We start from the raw sequence: 15,866 nt of genomic DNA on the forward strand, positions 1-15,866 counted from the left end.
GGGATATCAAACAGATGGTGTTAGTGCAAGCGGCAAACCATTGGGTTGGATTTTCAAACATTAGTAAATAATCAAAATATTGATAACAACCCACAAATTAAAGAACAGCTTCAGCAATTGCAACAACAACAACAACAGCAACAACAATCTATACAACAAACATTACAATCTTATCAACAACAACAACATCAACAGTATCAACAAAGACAACAACAATACCAACAACAATATCAACAACCTTACTCTAGTCCTTCCCCACCCCAACAACAACAATCACCTTATAATGAAAACGTTGATTCACCAATTCAACAACAAACTCAAAATAATTTAAATTTACAATCATCAATTTTAGAACAAATTCAACAATTACAACAACAACAACAAAATATACAACAGCAGCAACAACAGTTTTTAAATTTAGATAATAATCAAGGTGTAGAGCCAATTCCACCATTACAACTACAACAACCATCACAAAATATTCCAACACAACTTCAATTACAACAAATTCAACATTTATTACAACAACAACAGCAACAACAGCAACAACAACAACAGCAACAGCAACAACCATTACAACAGCCATTACAACAACAACAGCAACAACCATTACAACAACCACAACAACAACAACCATTACAACAAAATTTCGATAATCAAATTAAATATCAAACCAATCAACAAAATCAATTTTTTAATACACCAATTTTAGATCAACAAATTTTAACTTCAATTAAACCAACCTATTCACAAATTGCTAAAACAAATATACCAAATCTTCAAGCTACAAATAGTAGTACACCACCATTAGAAGATTTAACAGGTGAATCATCAAATAAAAATAAAAATAAAGGTAAACAAAATAAAACAGATAAAGCTTCACAATCATTTAATACCAGCCCAAATTCAACAAAGGGTAAAGGTAAAAAATCAACAACACCAACAACAACCACCACCACTACCACATCATATAAAAATGAAAAAACCTCACCATTACAATCATCATCATTATCAATAAATACATTACCAACCGATATTGTTGGAATATCAAATGATAATTTAGATGACGATGAAAAAAAGAAATCAATCAATAGAATTAATCAAAATTTAGCAAGCAGAAATTATCGTCAAAGAAGAAAAGAATATATTAAAGAAATTGAAAATAAAATGGCAGCACTTACATTTGAAAATCATCAATTAAAAAAAGAAAATGAATCATTAAAGGTAATTTATTATTTAACTATATTCATTATTCAATTATTATAAATTATTAATTTTAATTTTTTTTTTATTAGGAAACTGGTGGTGTTGAGGTTATGAGACCCGAACCAGAGTTAATTACGATGGTTATGGAGGGCAAACAAATTATTATTCAATTAAGTCAAGCCCTTAAAAAGAGTGATGATAGAACATTAATTTATTTATTACATTTATATCATTGCTCTATTACAAAAAGATATTCAATTGTAGAGAGAGAAGTCGAAAAAATTGTTCATCCCTACACTCAATCGAAATTAGCATCCATGGGCTACGTTCCAAAGTCTGATAAAATGTTTTTAAATATTATTGCAGGGCCCGCAAGTGACTCATGGTTTCAATTATTCAAAAAGGAAGCCGATATTAAACCAGAACAAGAGGTTAAATTGGAGGCATTAAGATCACAACATAGCAAAATTGATAGTGCATTGTTGGCTGAAAGAGAAGAGTTGGATAAGGATATAAAAAGATTTTATTATACCAAAATTTTAGTACTCCCAAATAATCCATTAGTTATTGGCGATATTCCAGCACAACCTTATGGTGGCGAGCTTTCACAGGCACCTATTACAAATAGTCCTTTGGAGATAAGTCAACTTTTAGATTTTGCAGGTAATTAGAATCGTAAAAAAGAATTTATTCTTCATAGAAATTTAATGTGGATACACTAGCATCACTTAGCTCAATTTTATCTCCAAGACAAGAGGCCATGTTATTAGTTAGAGTCCATTTTTACACTACTTATGATATTGCTCAAATGGAGTTATTAAAAGATGTATGGACCAATATCGTATCATCTAAAAACTTTACTGGTCCTTTAAATATTGCCGAAGCTTTAAAAAAAATGTCAGAAACAACAAATGCACAACCAACTATTGATACAATCGTTAAACCACCACAATTTCATCAATATACACCAAAATCTTTATCTCAAAAACTAAATAATAGTGATAATAATTTTACATTTATTAATAATAATAATTTTTCATCCCCACCAACTTCGTCATCATCATCAAAAAAACAATCTAAAAACAATATTAATAATAGTATTGATAATAATAATAATAATAATAGTAATAATAGTAATAATAATAATAATAATAATCAAAGTAATGGTAGTCAAAATACTATTATTAATAATAGTATTCCAAATAATATTAATTTATCAAATATACCCTTAAATGTAACATCAAATGATACAACATCTCCATATTCGACATCTAAAAAATACCAATGGTATAGTTATCCTCAACAACCTCCACCATCTTAAAAGTTTTATTTTTTTTAAAAAAAATAGAAAAAGAAAAGAAATAAAATTATTCAATTTTTTTTTTTAAAAAATATTTATTTGTATAATATTAATAATAAATATTAGTTTTTATTTGTGTATTTCTTTATTTAATTTAAATTATATGGTATCATTAAATTGATCTTTTTCTTTTCAAATAAATTATTTGATATTAATTGTTCTAAATTTGATTTTAAAATTCTAGTTTCTTTATTTAATAGATCGATCTTATTCTTTGATTCCCCTAAAATTAAATTCAAGTTTTCAATTTTCTCTTCATTATCCTTGATTGATTGGTTATTTTTTGATATTGCTTGTTGTTTTTGTGTGAATTGAACTACTAAACGGTCAATAAATTTTTTACTTGACTTTATCTCTAATATTTGTCTAACTCTGTTATTTGTTAATTTATTTAAAATTTGATTTAAAATATTTGAATATTCTTTACATTGAGCACTTGTTACAGAGTCTTCATTTAATATTTGATCAAATACTGATGAAGATGATTTTTCAATTTCGTTTATTCTATTATTTAAAAATATATCTAACTATAATTTTTCAAATAAAAAAATATTATTAGTTTTTAATTATTTTTATTAATAAAAATTAAAATATCTTACTTGGTATAATTCATCTAAAAATTGATTTCTTAATGGTCTATAGGATAAAATAGTTTCATTTGGGTCATATGATTCTTGTATTTCTTTTTTTTCTTTTTCTTGTTTTTCTTCTTTTTTATTATTTGTTTCATTATTACTTTCAATTTTAAATTGATCATTACTACTTTCTTCTAATGTAATTTCAAAGTCATTTGAAGATTCTTCTACAATTTCAATAGTATTCATTGAAAAATCGTCACCCCATTGAATTGCTTGTGAATTTGATTCAGTTAATGGTTCTAAATTATCTTCCCAAACAATATTTGGTTGATCACTATTTTCCTCAGATTTAATATCCATACACCAATCAATTTCTATATTGTTATTATTATTATTATTACTATTGTTTTTATCATCATTATTATTATTTTTATTATTTTTATTATTTTCTATTTGTTTGTTTGGGTTTAAAATGGTTTCTCTTTCAATCATTGTTATATTTCCATATTTTATTAAGAATGATAATAATGGTAATGGATTATCTTTTTCTTCTAATACTACATTTGTTAAATTTAATATATCTTTATAATATTCTATTGCACTTTTAATTTGTTCATTATTTAATAATTGTTTTGAAATTTCGTCAAATATTGAATTTAATTGAAATGGTAGTTCTAAAATTTCTTCTCTAATTTTTTCACCTGTAATACCTAAATCACTGCAAGCTTTTTTAAATGTATTAATTGAAGTATTTTTAGTTTTTTCATATGATTTCTTTGAATCTTCTTCTAAAACCTTTATTGATTTTTCAATTGTTTTTTTTAATGCTGGTCTAAAAGGGGTATAAAAGAAATATGTTATTAATATTGTAAAATATAAAAGTAGTATTATTCATTTATATATTTAATTGGTTAGTTACATTTCATAATTTAAATTGTTTGTAAATATTTGACAAGATTCTGCAATGTGGTAGTAGTCTTTTTCGTATGTTTTAATTACTTCATACCATTTTTGAGTATTTGGATTTGAATAGTTACCAAATAAAGTCTTTGTGTTTCCTCCTGGTAATTGCTCGAAATCTTTAAATATTTTTTGACATTCAAAATAGTTATATTGCTCTAATGTAATTTATTTTATGTTAGAATTTGTTTTTTAATTTGTTTTTGTAATATTTATATATATATAATTACTTTTTTCTTTTAAAGTTTGTTCACATGCATCATTTATTAATTGAAGTAATGATGATTGTGATCTTTTCCAATGTTGTGCTATTTTCTTTCTATCTAATAACCATTCTAATAATTTATTACCTGGTATATCTATTACGTCTTCAGATACATTGATATTAACTTTACTTTTAATTTTTGTTGACATGATTTAATAATTAATTTTCATAAAATAAAAAAATAAGAAAAATTTAAAAAAAAATAAAAAAAAGAAAATTTTAAAAAAAAATAAATACAAAATTCAAAAAAAATAAATAAATTATAATGAAAAAATTAATTGATTTTAAATCCATTGTTATAATTATTGAATAAATAAATAAATAATGTCTGATATCCTATAAATTGTTTTCCTTTTAATTATTTAATTTTTTTTTTTTTTTTTATTTATAATTTTATATATTTGATTTCGTTTTACATTTATTAAATTAAAAAAATTAATTGATTGTTTTATTTGAATGGTTGATTGATTGTTTAAATTTTATATTGATTTTAATTGTAATTTATATTTAATGTCTTTCAAGTCTTTTTTGTTTTAATTTATCTTCATCTTCAAAGAAAGTAACATAATCAATTTCTTGATTTGAATAGTATTTTGGGATATCTAATTCTAAAGGTGGAAAAAAAAAGAGTATATTAATATATTTTCGAGTATAAATGAAAAAGTATTGGGTGTGGGTTTAGTGATTTATTTGTAAAATGCATTTCTCTTACTTTCACCTTCGACTGGGACAACTTGATGTGGACCAACACAATCAACTTTTCCTTTTCTAAATAAACTAGCTTTTTGAACTGGATTCATAGCGAAACCATTTTCTCTATGAACTCTGTGGAATTGTGGTGATTTTTCATATTTGATTTCACCTTTTTGAGTACTACCAAAGAAACGAAGGTAGGTTTGTGTAGATCTATTTTTATAAAACAATAATTAGAAAAAGTTTTATTTATATATTATATAAAATAATTTGTAAATTTGTTTTGTTGTTGTCATTATTACTACTATTATTGTTATTATTACTATTTCATGAAATCCAAAATGTTATATAATGTTTAATTTTAAATATCTAATGATCATTCTTTATATTGTTTTGTTGTTATTGCTTTTACTCTACTATTATTATTATTATTGTATTTGTAATTGTTATGGTAATTGTAATTATTATTGTTATTTTATTTTTTAATGATCATGATCATGATCATTATGATGATTGATCAATTTTGTAACATATGTTTGTTGAAATTTTACCTATAATCGGTAGAATCATAAATTGCTTTTCTTGATTCTGGAACTGGAATATTATTTAAATGTTCTCTGATATTTTCAATGACTGGTTCACCGTTAATTGTTGCCATTTTATTATATGGTTTTGTATTTACACAAAAAAAAAAACTTTAAATGAAAAAAAATTTTAAAAAAATTTATGAAAAAAATTTAAAAAAAATAAAAAAAATTTTTTTTTTATTTTTTAAAATTTTTTCAATTTTTTTTTTTAATAGTCCAAAATATAAATTAAATAAATAAAATAATAATAATGGTTTTAATAAATATGATATTAAATACAAAAGGAAAATAAAGAAAGAAAAAAATTTTTAAAAAAAATAAATGTTTTTACCTTTTTTTTATTTTTTTTTTTTTTTTGAAAATTTTTAAGAAAAAAATAATTTATAAATAGTATTAATTTTTATTATTACTATTATTGTTGATAATAATAACAAATATAGATACTTTATATTTTAAAGTATTTAAAAATAAATATATTTCAAATTTAATTTTTGGTTTTTTTAATTATGATAAAAAATTAAATAATTTAAATTTAGGTTCAATAATAGAAAATTATTTCAATTAAAAATTCAAAGCTATTTGTATAATAAAGAAAGGAATAATGATAAAGAATGTCGACTACTATTTAAAAACATCAATTTATAAAAAAGAATTTTTTTCATCACCAATCATTGCTTTTGAGGAATTCAAATTAATATACAACGATTTTAAACATGATTTTAATAAAATTTCAAAGAATACAATATTGAAACTGTGCTTTTTAAATAGGAATCATTCAAAGGAACTCATTCAATATTTAATTGATTTTCATTCATTCAAGCTTGATGTTTATCACTTTGAATTATATTATCAATTATTGTATAACCATTACGTAAAGGAGGATGACACAGAGGATAATGAGGATCCATTTTCATCATCGAGAAAAAACATCAATTTATTCAACTTTATAATAAATTGTTTTAAGAATCTTGCTTCAATCACCTATATCAAGGACCCAATTATAAAACCAATAAATCAAAAATAAAAAAATTTAAACCTATAATCCAATACAAATATTTGATAAAATTCATCGATCATAAAAAAATTTACAATATTGCAGTATGAAAAAGATGCATCAAATGTTTTAATATTTTATTTGATATCTTGTTTTCTCTTATATCCATTTTTCAAAATAATAAAAAAAAAAAAAAAAAAAAATTAATCCACTTTTTCAAAACCATTTTTAGAATTATTTCTGGGTTTTTGTTGTGTTAATTATTTTTATGGTGTGCCACATAGGGTTGGATATTTTTTGTAAATTCAAAAAATATTTCTTTTTTTTTTCTAACCATTTTTTATTCTACATACTCCATTACCTTTTTTTTATTAGTTTATCTTTCTTTTTTTCCTTTTATTTTTAAAAATATCTTTTCTTTTAGAGGAAAATATCTAATAATTTTTTTTTTATTTTTTTTTATCGATGGCAAAATTTTTTATTTTTTTTGATTTTGATTTTTTATTTTTTTTTTTCTTTTTAATAATTTTTGATTATTTTTGTTTAAAACATTACAAATAAAAAATGAAATATAAAATATTTCTACTTTTTTTATTTTTTATAAATTTTATTTTATTTTCAAATGGACAAGATTATTATAATGTTACCTATATTAATTTAGTAGAGGATAATTACTCATATCGTAAAAATCAAATTACTTTATAAATAAATTATAATTTTTAACATTTATTAATTTTTTTATATTTTTTTAATTTTTTTTCATTTTATTTCGTAATTAGAATCAGAGGGGTGTAATCCTTATCTTTTTGTAGTTGTTAAATCAAATAAACTAATAACTCAATTTCAATTGTATAATAGTAATAACAATCTTATATCATCGAACCAATCACCTTTCAAGTTAGAATATAAAAACTCATTGTTTTATATAAGTGGATATTTTAAAGTAAACATTGCATATGGCACATCGTTTGATACAATAAAATATGCAGGTATCAATCAAGGTCAAAATCAGGTTACAATATTATTAGATACAAAATTTTCATATGAATGCGAAATAGCACCAAATTTAAAACCAAAGAATATAATAAAGATTACTAAACCTTTAAAAATACAAAGTTATTTTAATGTATATTTCGAAAATTTAAAAAAACCTATTCAAACAATAGGTAAAGCACAACCTATTGATATCTACCCATTCCAACTTTCCTATATCAAATCAGAGCCATATTTTATGCAATTCAGATTAGATTTTTTAGTTGGTTCTGCTACAGTACAAGCACCAAAATATTTAAACTTTTCATGTGACTATGACACTGACCGTTCATTCCTTTTATCAATAGAGTCACCAATTACAAGTTTGTATTTAAAAAATAAATATAGATTTGTATTAGATTTTAACTTTAAACTAATTTATTTTTTATTTTATTTTAGGTAGTGATCCAGATAAGATTAGCTCATTTTTGAAATTCCCTAATTCATTTGAATATGAATCATCAAATAATTGGGATATAAATAATATTTTTATTTATAATGCAACTGAACCATTATTTTTTTATTCAAAAGTAGACAGATATCTACTAGAAACTGATAATAACCAATATACAATTCTTGTAACTGGAAATGAAAAAAAAGGTCAATATCTTTTCTCTACTTCATATTTTGATTCAAAAAGAGATGAATCAGCCATCGATGCAAATATTGCATTAAATATTTATAACAATCCCCCTCTTGATATTCAGACTGTTTCTAATCTCGGTAATTATTATTATTTTAAACAGGTGTATTGAGTATAATGACTTAAAATTAATCTATTTTATTAATATAGGCGTTGGCTCAGCCATTTCATCCATATCTGTTTCCCAAATTATTATAAACTCAATATCTTCTTATTTACAACAATTTGAATTTGATTGTAGCTATCCAGATAACTATAATTTTGTTTTATTAATTGGAAATTGTGAACCATTAAAATTAACATATCCATATGGTATTTCTTCGTTGGTTTCTGGTTCAGCAAAATATAGGGTGATTATTATTTTTTTGTTAATAAAATTTTATATAAAAAAATAATATTAATATTTCTTTTTTATTATTTTTTTTTCTCAGTTTTCATATTTTCCAAATTTAAATAATAACCTTTTTAAAGTAGAGATTCAAACTGATGTAGCAGGAGCTGTGTTAAATACACCCAGTGAAACAAAACAAGATATTGAACCACCAATATTAAAATCTTTCGACATTACCTATCCAAGAGGTGGCGGAGGCAACTATGCAGTATTAACAGTTTCAATCTATGATGAATCTGCGAATGGTGGATCCGGTTTTTCTTTTTTATACTATGATGGAAATTACATAGACGCAAGTGATAGAATATCAGGCGATAAGTATGATGGTGTATATCAAAAATTAATATTTTTATCATTTAATGATAATCAATGTTATCTTTTAGATGTCGCCACAAACAACGTTTCATGCGCTTTTGCTGTGGGAACACTCGAACTTAACCAAAATGTTCAATACTATTTTAGTGTAGATCCATTAACAACAATTCCAAAACTAGTTGGTAAGCAATAGATGTTTAATAAATAAAAACCTCATTGTCTTTACGATACTAATATATTTTTTAATAATAGACCATAATTTCCAAATTGATGACTTTTCATTTGAAAGTTCAGTGTATGATTTATCAGAAACAGGTGCATTGGTTACAGTATATTTAAATTTTACAACATCAAAACCAGATATCCCAATTTCATTCTTTATTTTAGATAGAGTATATGCTGATAAATTTATTGATATCAATAGTATTTCAAATCGTTATTTAATGGATCCAAAATTAAAGAAATTCAAAATCACATTTTACATTCCACAAAAACTATGTACTGGTACTCTTCCCTATATGTTTATAATTTATGGTAAAAAATTTACAAATGATTATTTTTATTCTAAATTTGGAGAAGCTGCAAATTTAAATATTGTTTCAAATGGTATATATTATATTTTAAAAAAAAAAAAAAATTTATACTAATTCCTTTTTTTTAAAATAGATTGTTATGAACTTCCACCAGCAATTTCAACGCTATCATTTATATCCGGTAATAGTAATTTACAATTAAATACAGAAACAGTTATTGGTTGGCAATTTACAATTGAAAGTAAAGTTAAAATAGCAAGTGCATATTTCCATGTAATTTCCGATTTTGATAAGCAAGGTTATAAATATGAATTCAAACCAAATTCAATTTCTTTCAGTGATTCCTTAAATTTTACAGTAGACCCAACTACAACTAGAACCCAAACATTCAAAATCTATAATGTAACATTAATTGATGAAAGAGGCATCAGATCAGACTATATTGATAACTATGATGTTCATTATATTAATACTAAAAGCACCATACCCAAATATCCACCACCAATTTCGCCATTTTATAAACTTTCGACATTTAAAAATCTGTGTGAATTTAAAATTAATAGTCCATTTTTACCAGAAACCACATTACCAACCTTAGGTCAAATTAGCCCACTAACACAAGGCTCGATAAATAATGATTTAACAATAACACTAACTGTTAATTTCGTTACACAAGATGATACAGGATTATCAAAAAAACACATTCCACAATTATATTTAGAGATATTCCCAAACTTTGGTAATATTATAATTATTCAATGTGAAACCACAAATTCAATATATTTAAATGAAAATAGGGTGTCCTCAAATACTGCCGAATGTAAAGCTCCAATGTCAATAGGTTTAATTAATTTTTTGACAATCTCAGTCTATGGCATAGTTGATACAAGTTTAAATGTTGCTGGCTATACTGCATCTGAAATTAATACAAATAGTGGTGTTTATTCTCTTCCAGTAATAATTAAACCAATCATTAGTAGTCATACATCACTCACAGTTAATAATGATAAACTAACACTCTTTGGTAAAAACTTTCCTATGTCAAATGGAAATGCAATTTTAGTATATAGCAATACAAACACTGAAATTCCCCTTTCATTTAACTATGTATCAAACGTTATGGTTATAATAAATATTCCCAAGAGTGATCAACAATTTATTATTTTCACAAACTCCTCTGAAGGTCAGGAATCTAATAAATATCAAGTAACCTATCTCGAAAAAGAAGACTCGTCCTCATCCTCATCATCATCCGAACCACCAATCGTTAAATGCCTAAATAACTGTGGTGGACCAACTAGAGGTGTATGTATAGAGAATATTGGTTGCCGTTGTATTGCTCCCTACAGTGGTATTAGTTGTTTATCAGAAACCATTAAAATTCCAAAACCACAAATAAATGAAACATCGCCTGACTCAAGAAACGAAATTCCAGTTAGTGGAACTGATATTAAATTAAACACAATCATTTCAGTAGTTGCTATAAAAGAATTGGATATTTCGGGTAATCAAATAAATATTCATTATCTTAATGAATGGAATTTTACAACCATTTCAGACTCAAATTATACCTATGTTTCAAATATAGCTAAAAATCAGCAAAACGTTTCAACTATAAAAGTTAATATGGAATGGCATGAACAATCGTCAACCATCACTTTTGCAAATCAAAACTTTACCATAAACCCATTTAGCTTAAAATACTATATAATTTTAGATGAATACCCATTCACATCAAAACTACACTCTCTCCATCTTATTATCAAATCAGAATTCAAGAGTTCACAAACCAAAGATATTTGTTCAAGTAAAGAAATATCCTTAAATGATGGAAGTGACTATATGACATTAAATATAGGTAAATACAGCTTTGAAGGAAAGTTCATAAAGAAAGGAGTAATCAACAGCGAAGATAGAATTGTATCAATTAGCAACACTCTAGTAGATAACTTTGACACCAATAGTATCAACATAAATGAAACTGAAAAAGACTCTTCTAATCAACAAACATCATATATAGCAATTCATATACCATATTATAATACCAAAGCAATATTAGATCCTAGCTTTTCAGTTTTAATTGATCCAAATGGATCATCAAAAAATTCAGCCAATTCAATTTGTTCTGGATCATCCAAGAAATTAACAGCTGCTCAAATTGTTGGTATTGTTGTAGGTGGTGCTGTATTTTTAGTTATAATTGTATTAATAATAATGTTGAAATTTTCAAAATCTTCAAGATTTTTAAGTTTGAAAATTTTTATTTATAAAAGATTTAGATCAAAATAATTAAATAAAAAATAAACTATAGTTATTTATTAATTGTAAAAATAAAAATATAAAAATAAAAAATTGATTTATAAAAGTATAATTAAATACTATTTTATTTAATAATTTGTAAATATATTTATTTGATATTATAAATTAAAGGATTTAAAATTAATTAAATTTTTAATTACCTTTTATTTTATATGCATAATAAATAAAAACATCGGATTTAAAAATAAAAAACTAAATATATGTGGAAAAAAAAATTTATGATTAATAGTATTTTTTTAAAAAATTGAATGAAAAAAAAAAAAACACTAAATATATTATTTTTAAAACTATTAATTATTAAAACTAATAATATTATTATTTATAATATTTTATAATTATTATTTGAACTATTGAAATGATTATGATTGTGATTATTATTATTTTTTTGGTTGAATTAAAAAAAAAAAAAATATTTTTTTTTTTTTAAAATCTTATTATTTAAACCTTGCTTGTTAATGATTGTTTCTCTTCCTTTTGTTTCTTTAAAGCCTTTTTATGCTTTACAACTGAAAGATTAGCATCGACCTTATCTGGTAAATAAAGACTGACTATAGCGATAACAACATAGATTATGGAGAGGTTTATAAATAAGAGCCAAGGAATACTACGATTTGAAGACCAACTAAACAATGCACCAGAGAGAGTTGGACCAAATGAACGGAGCATACTATTGATTGATTGAGTTGTACCTTGAGTTAAACCTTGGATTTCAGATCTACAAACTGTACCAATCATAGCAGAAACCAATGGTAAACCATTCATAAAACCAACTGAAATGATTGGAACTGAAATGAAAATCAATACCCATACCATTGTTGTACCAGATTTAATGTAACCAACATATGTTAATGGGAAGAGTGCCATACCAATGGAAAGAAGAATCATACCCATAGTGAATTGACGTTTAAGACCAATTGTTAGTGAGAGTTTTTTGAAAAGAGTAACTTGCCAAACGAAACCAAAGAAACCTAAAATTGTAAAAATAATACCGGTGCCTGATGGCTCGAAACCTAAACCTTTCAAATCGATTGATAAAGCAGAGAATAATACCAATGAGAGAAGTAAACCACCATTGCTGTAACTATTCAAACCACCTACTACGATTAACAATAAAACTGCACGATCGTTAATGATCATCCTCATACCATCTTTAAAGCTAATATTGTCTGATTTCTTTTCTTCTTTCTTTTCATTTGAATTTGAAGTTAAGGTTGATTCATTTTCATCATCATTTGTTGAGTTTGTATTATTATTACTGTTGTTATCTTCTGATTTCTTAGATTCATTTAAAGCTTGATAATGATGTGAATAATCTAATTTAGTATATTTTGGATGAGTTTCTGGATGAATAAATAATACCATTGCTGCTGAGAGTAAAACAATAACACCACCTATTAAGCATGCATAGAAATACGGATTTGGTGTATCACTAAAGATCTTGACTACAAAACCACCCAAGGACGAACTAATACAACGAGATAAAGCATAAGTACCACCTAAATAAGCAAAAACTGAAGCTCTGTTTCTTTTATCGACCATATCAGCCAAAGTAGCTTGACAAAGCGCTGTAGTATTACTAAATAAACCTTCTAGCATTCTGAGACCAATTGCAAACCAGACATTAGGCATATTAGAAAAAATGACTGTACCAACACCTGTAGCGAATAATGACATTACTAAAAATGGTTTTCTACCATATTTATCAGAAAAGTGACTAAAAAATAAAGGAGAAAAAAAATTAATAAATATTTTATTAAATTTTATAATTATATTTTAATTAATAACACTTACCCTAAATAAAAACCTGACCCAAATCTTGCAAAACTATAAACACCGACCAATAAACCAGATAAATAACCTTCGTCTTCTTCTGGATATCCCCATTTTTTAGTTAAGAGTTGTGGAAGGAATGGTTGAATTAATGTTAATGACAAACCATCACAGAAAACTGCGAAATAAATTACCATAACTCTGATCCAAATATGTCTTGGGATTGGTGGTGGTGGTGAAGAATCGCCCTCTTCTATTTGAACTTCATCTTCGTCACCATTACTACTGCCATCATGATGATGATCGTCTAGAATAACTCCGTCATTTTTAGAGTCATCGTCATTATCATCTGCATGATTTAATTCATCCAATTCGATTTCGTGAACTGAATTACTTGTGGTTGTGGTTGTGGTTGTTGTGGTAGTAGTAGTGGGCTTGTTTTTGGTTTTATTGGTACTATTACTTAATCTAATATCGGTGAAATCACTTTCGTTATAATTACTATCGCCACCATTATTGATACGAGTTAAATCTTCATAACTATTTGTATTATTATTATTACCATTGCTATTATTACGGTCATCTGTAGCATCATGATCATCATCTATAAATGATTCATTTTCGTTGTGTGGCATTATTTTTTATTATATGTGTGTTTTTGAAAAATGAAAAAAAAAAGTGGAAAATAGGGGGAAATAAAAAAAAATGATGGGGTGAAATTTTAAAAAAAAAATATGGAATGGAATTATATAATTATATAAATGATTTGATGATTATATATATAAATATTATTTGTTCTTTTTTTTTTTTTTATTATTTAACAATTGCTCGTTATTATATTTTATTTTGTTTGCAAAAAAAAAATTACAGATATATCATTTGAAAATATTAAACTATTAAGTTATTTTTATATAAAATAAATAAATAAACATTTAATTATTACACACACACACAAATGATAAAAAAAAAAAAAAAAAATATTTAAAAATAAAATAATGTTACAAAATATAAAAATAATAAATAATATTTTATAGAAAAATAAAAAATAGTGTGTTTTTAGAAAAAAAATAAAAAAAAATAAAAAAAATAAAAAAAAAATAAAAAAAAATAAAATAAATAAAAACGTAAATGGTGCGATTGTGGGAGAATGAGAGAGAAAAAGGTGAAGAAAATAATAAGTATTATAAATTATTATATATAATTGAAATATAATAATACTATAAATTAATTTAAATCTTTTTTTTTTCTTTTTATTTATTTTTTAAAAATTTTATCTTTTAAAACTTATTAATTAAATTTAAATATAAATTTAAATAAAATTAAAATTCTTTTTTATTTTATAATTTATTTTTTTTATTTTTTTATTTTTTTTATTTTTTTTTTTATTTTTTTTATTTTTTCATTTTATATGTAAATTATCTGTATAAATTAAAATATAAATAGATAGGGGAAATAAAATAAATATATACCTTCGAGACAGAAACACTTATTGTGCAAAAGGAAAAAAAAAACAAAATAAATTGATTTCAAAAAAAAAAAAAAAAAAAAAATATTTTATTTTATTTTATTTTATTTTTATTTTTATTTATTTTTCCCACGCACAGAACCCATCATGTGAATATTCCAATTGTTCCATGACATTTTTGACATTAAAATAAAAACAATAATTTGTTAAATTAACCCAATTAATATATAAATTTACATTTAATAAATCAATTATATTAAAATATTATTTATTATTTAATTTGGGTAATTTTGATTATAATTTATTTATACTTTATACTTTATTTATAGTTATTTTTCTTTTTTTTTCTTTTTTTTTCTTTTTTTTTTAAAACTTAGGATTTTTTTTTTGTAAAAAAATATTTTTTTTAAAAAAGCACCGATCAAAAACAAAAATAATAAAAGTAAACAATAGACTTATTATTATAATAATTGTAAAAATATTAATAATATTTTAAATTTATAATAATAATGAAATAATAAAAATAATAAAAATAATAAAAATAATAAAAATAGTAAAAATAATTGTTTTTTTTTTTTTTTCGTGTTTTTGATAAAAAATTGGGTTGTTTCCTATTAGAAATTATTTATAATAGGTCATGTGTCGCTCCGCCCCATGCGTCACAGGCTCTGGGGCAGGAAAACCCGAGATGCCGTGGAGAAGTGGACACGTAGTCGCAGGAATACGTATAACAGGTTAGAAGGCGAATCTCGTGC

The 15,866-nt window shown here is 23.7% G+C and overlaps 7 protein-coding genes across 7 annotated transcripts in view; 4 read left to right on the plus strand and 3 right to left on the minus strand.

Moving 5' to 3' along the window:
* bzpQ (uncharacterized protein) overlaps positions 1 to 2,592 on the plus strand; it is a gene marked incomplete at its 5' end in the record, with an annotated part of 5,382 nt that extends 2,790 nt beyond the window's left edge. The window contains 3 exons of the mRNA XM_003289412.1: positions 65 to 1,224; positions 1,296 to 1,869; positions 1,929 to 2,592. Coding sequence (XP_003289460.1) covers positions 65 to 1,224; positions 1,296 to 1,869; positions 1,929 to 2,527 — 2,333 coding nt within the window. The 3' untranslated portion in view covers positions 2,528 to 2,592. The remainder of the gene's footprint in view (positions 1 to 64; positions 1,225 to 1,295; positions 1,870 to 1,928) is intronic.
* Positions 2,593 to 2,655: 63 nt separating this feature from the next.
* DICPUDRAFT_153855 (uncharacterized protein) lies at positions 2,656 to 4,518 on the minus strand (the record flags this gene model as incomplete). Its single annotated transcript, XM_003289418.1, has 4 exons — positions 2,656 to 3,093; positions 3,166 to 3,976; positions 4,064 to 4,223; positions 4,335 to 4,518. The coding sequence occupies 4 exons, from the start codon at positions 4,516 to 4,518 to the stop codon at positions 2,656 to 2,658; spliced, it is 1,593 nt and encodes a 530-aa protein (XP_003289466.1).
* A 358-nt stretch (positions 4,519 to 4,876) lies between these two features.
* Positions 4,877 to 5,720, minus strand: DICPUDRAFT_35825 (uncharacterized protein; the record flags this gene model as incomplete). Its single annotated transcript, XM_003289419.1, has 3 exons — positions 4,877 to 4,977; positions 5,082 to 5,275; positions 5,614 to 5,720. 3 exons carry the CDS (start codon positions 5,718 to 5,720, stop codon positions 4,877 to 4,879), a joined length of 402 nt encoding a protein of 133 aa, XP_003289467.1.
* A 530-nt stretch (positions 5,721 to 6,250) lies between these two features.
* Positions 6,251 to 6,673, plus strand: DICPUDRAFT_80236 (uncharacterized protein; the record flags this gene model as incomplete). The annotated part of the gene is made up of 1 exon (XM_003289413.1): positions 6,251 to 6,673. One exon carries the CDS (start codon positions 6,251 to 6,253, stop codon positions 6,671 to 6,673), a length of 423 nt encoding a protein of 140 aa, XP_003289461.1.
* A 552-nt stretch (positions 6,674 to 7,225) lies between these two features.
* DICPUDRAFT_16576 (uncharacterized protein) lies at positions 7,226 to 9,548 on the plus strand (the record flags this gene model as incomplete). The annotated part of the gene is made up of 6 exons (XM_003289414.1): positions 7,226 to 7,325; positions 7,423 to 7,998; positions 8,075 to 8,398; positions 8,481 to 8,668; positions 8,750 to 9,206; positions 9,277 to 9,548. Coding segments are annotated over 6 exons (1,917 nt in total), but the record flags the coding sequence as incomplete, so codon positions are not given.
* DICPUDRAFT_88517 (uncharacterized protein) lies at positions 9,543 to 11,846 on the plus strand (the record flags this gene model as incomplete). Its single annotated transcript, XM_003289415.1, has 2 exons — positions 9,543 to 9,630; positions 9,691 to 11,846. The coding sequence occupies 2 exons, from the start codon at positions 9,543 to 9,545 to the stop codon at positions 11,844 to 11,846; spliced, it is 2,244 nt and encodes a 747-aa protein (XP_003289463.1).
* A 468-nt stretch (positions 11,847 to 12,314) lies between these two features.
* DICPUDRAFT_153859 (uncharacterized protein) lies at positions 12,315 to 14,281 on the minus strand (the record flags this gene model as incomplete). Its single annotated transcript, XM_003289420.1, has 2 exons — positions 12,315 to 13,590; positions 13,668 to 14,281. 2 exons carry the CDS (start codon positions 14,279 to 14,281, stop codon positions 12,315 to 12,317), a joined length of 1,890 nt encoding a protein of 629 aa, XP_003289468.1.
* Positions 14,282 to 15,866: the final 1,585 nt, after the last annotated feature.

This window comes from Dictyostelium purpureum, assembly GCF_000190715.1.
Source record: "Dictyostelium purpureum unplaced genomic scaffold DICPUscaffold_176, whole genome shotgun sequence".
NCBI lineage: Eukaryota > Evosea > Eumycetozoa > Dictyosteliales > Dictyosteliaceae > Dictyostelium > Dictyostelium purpureum.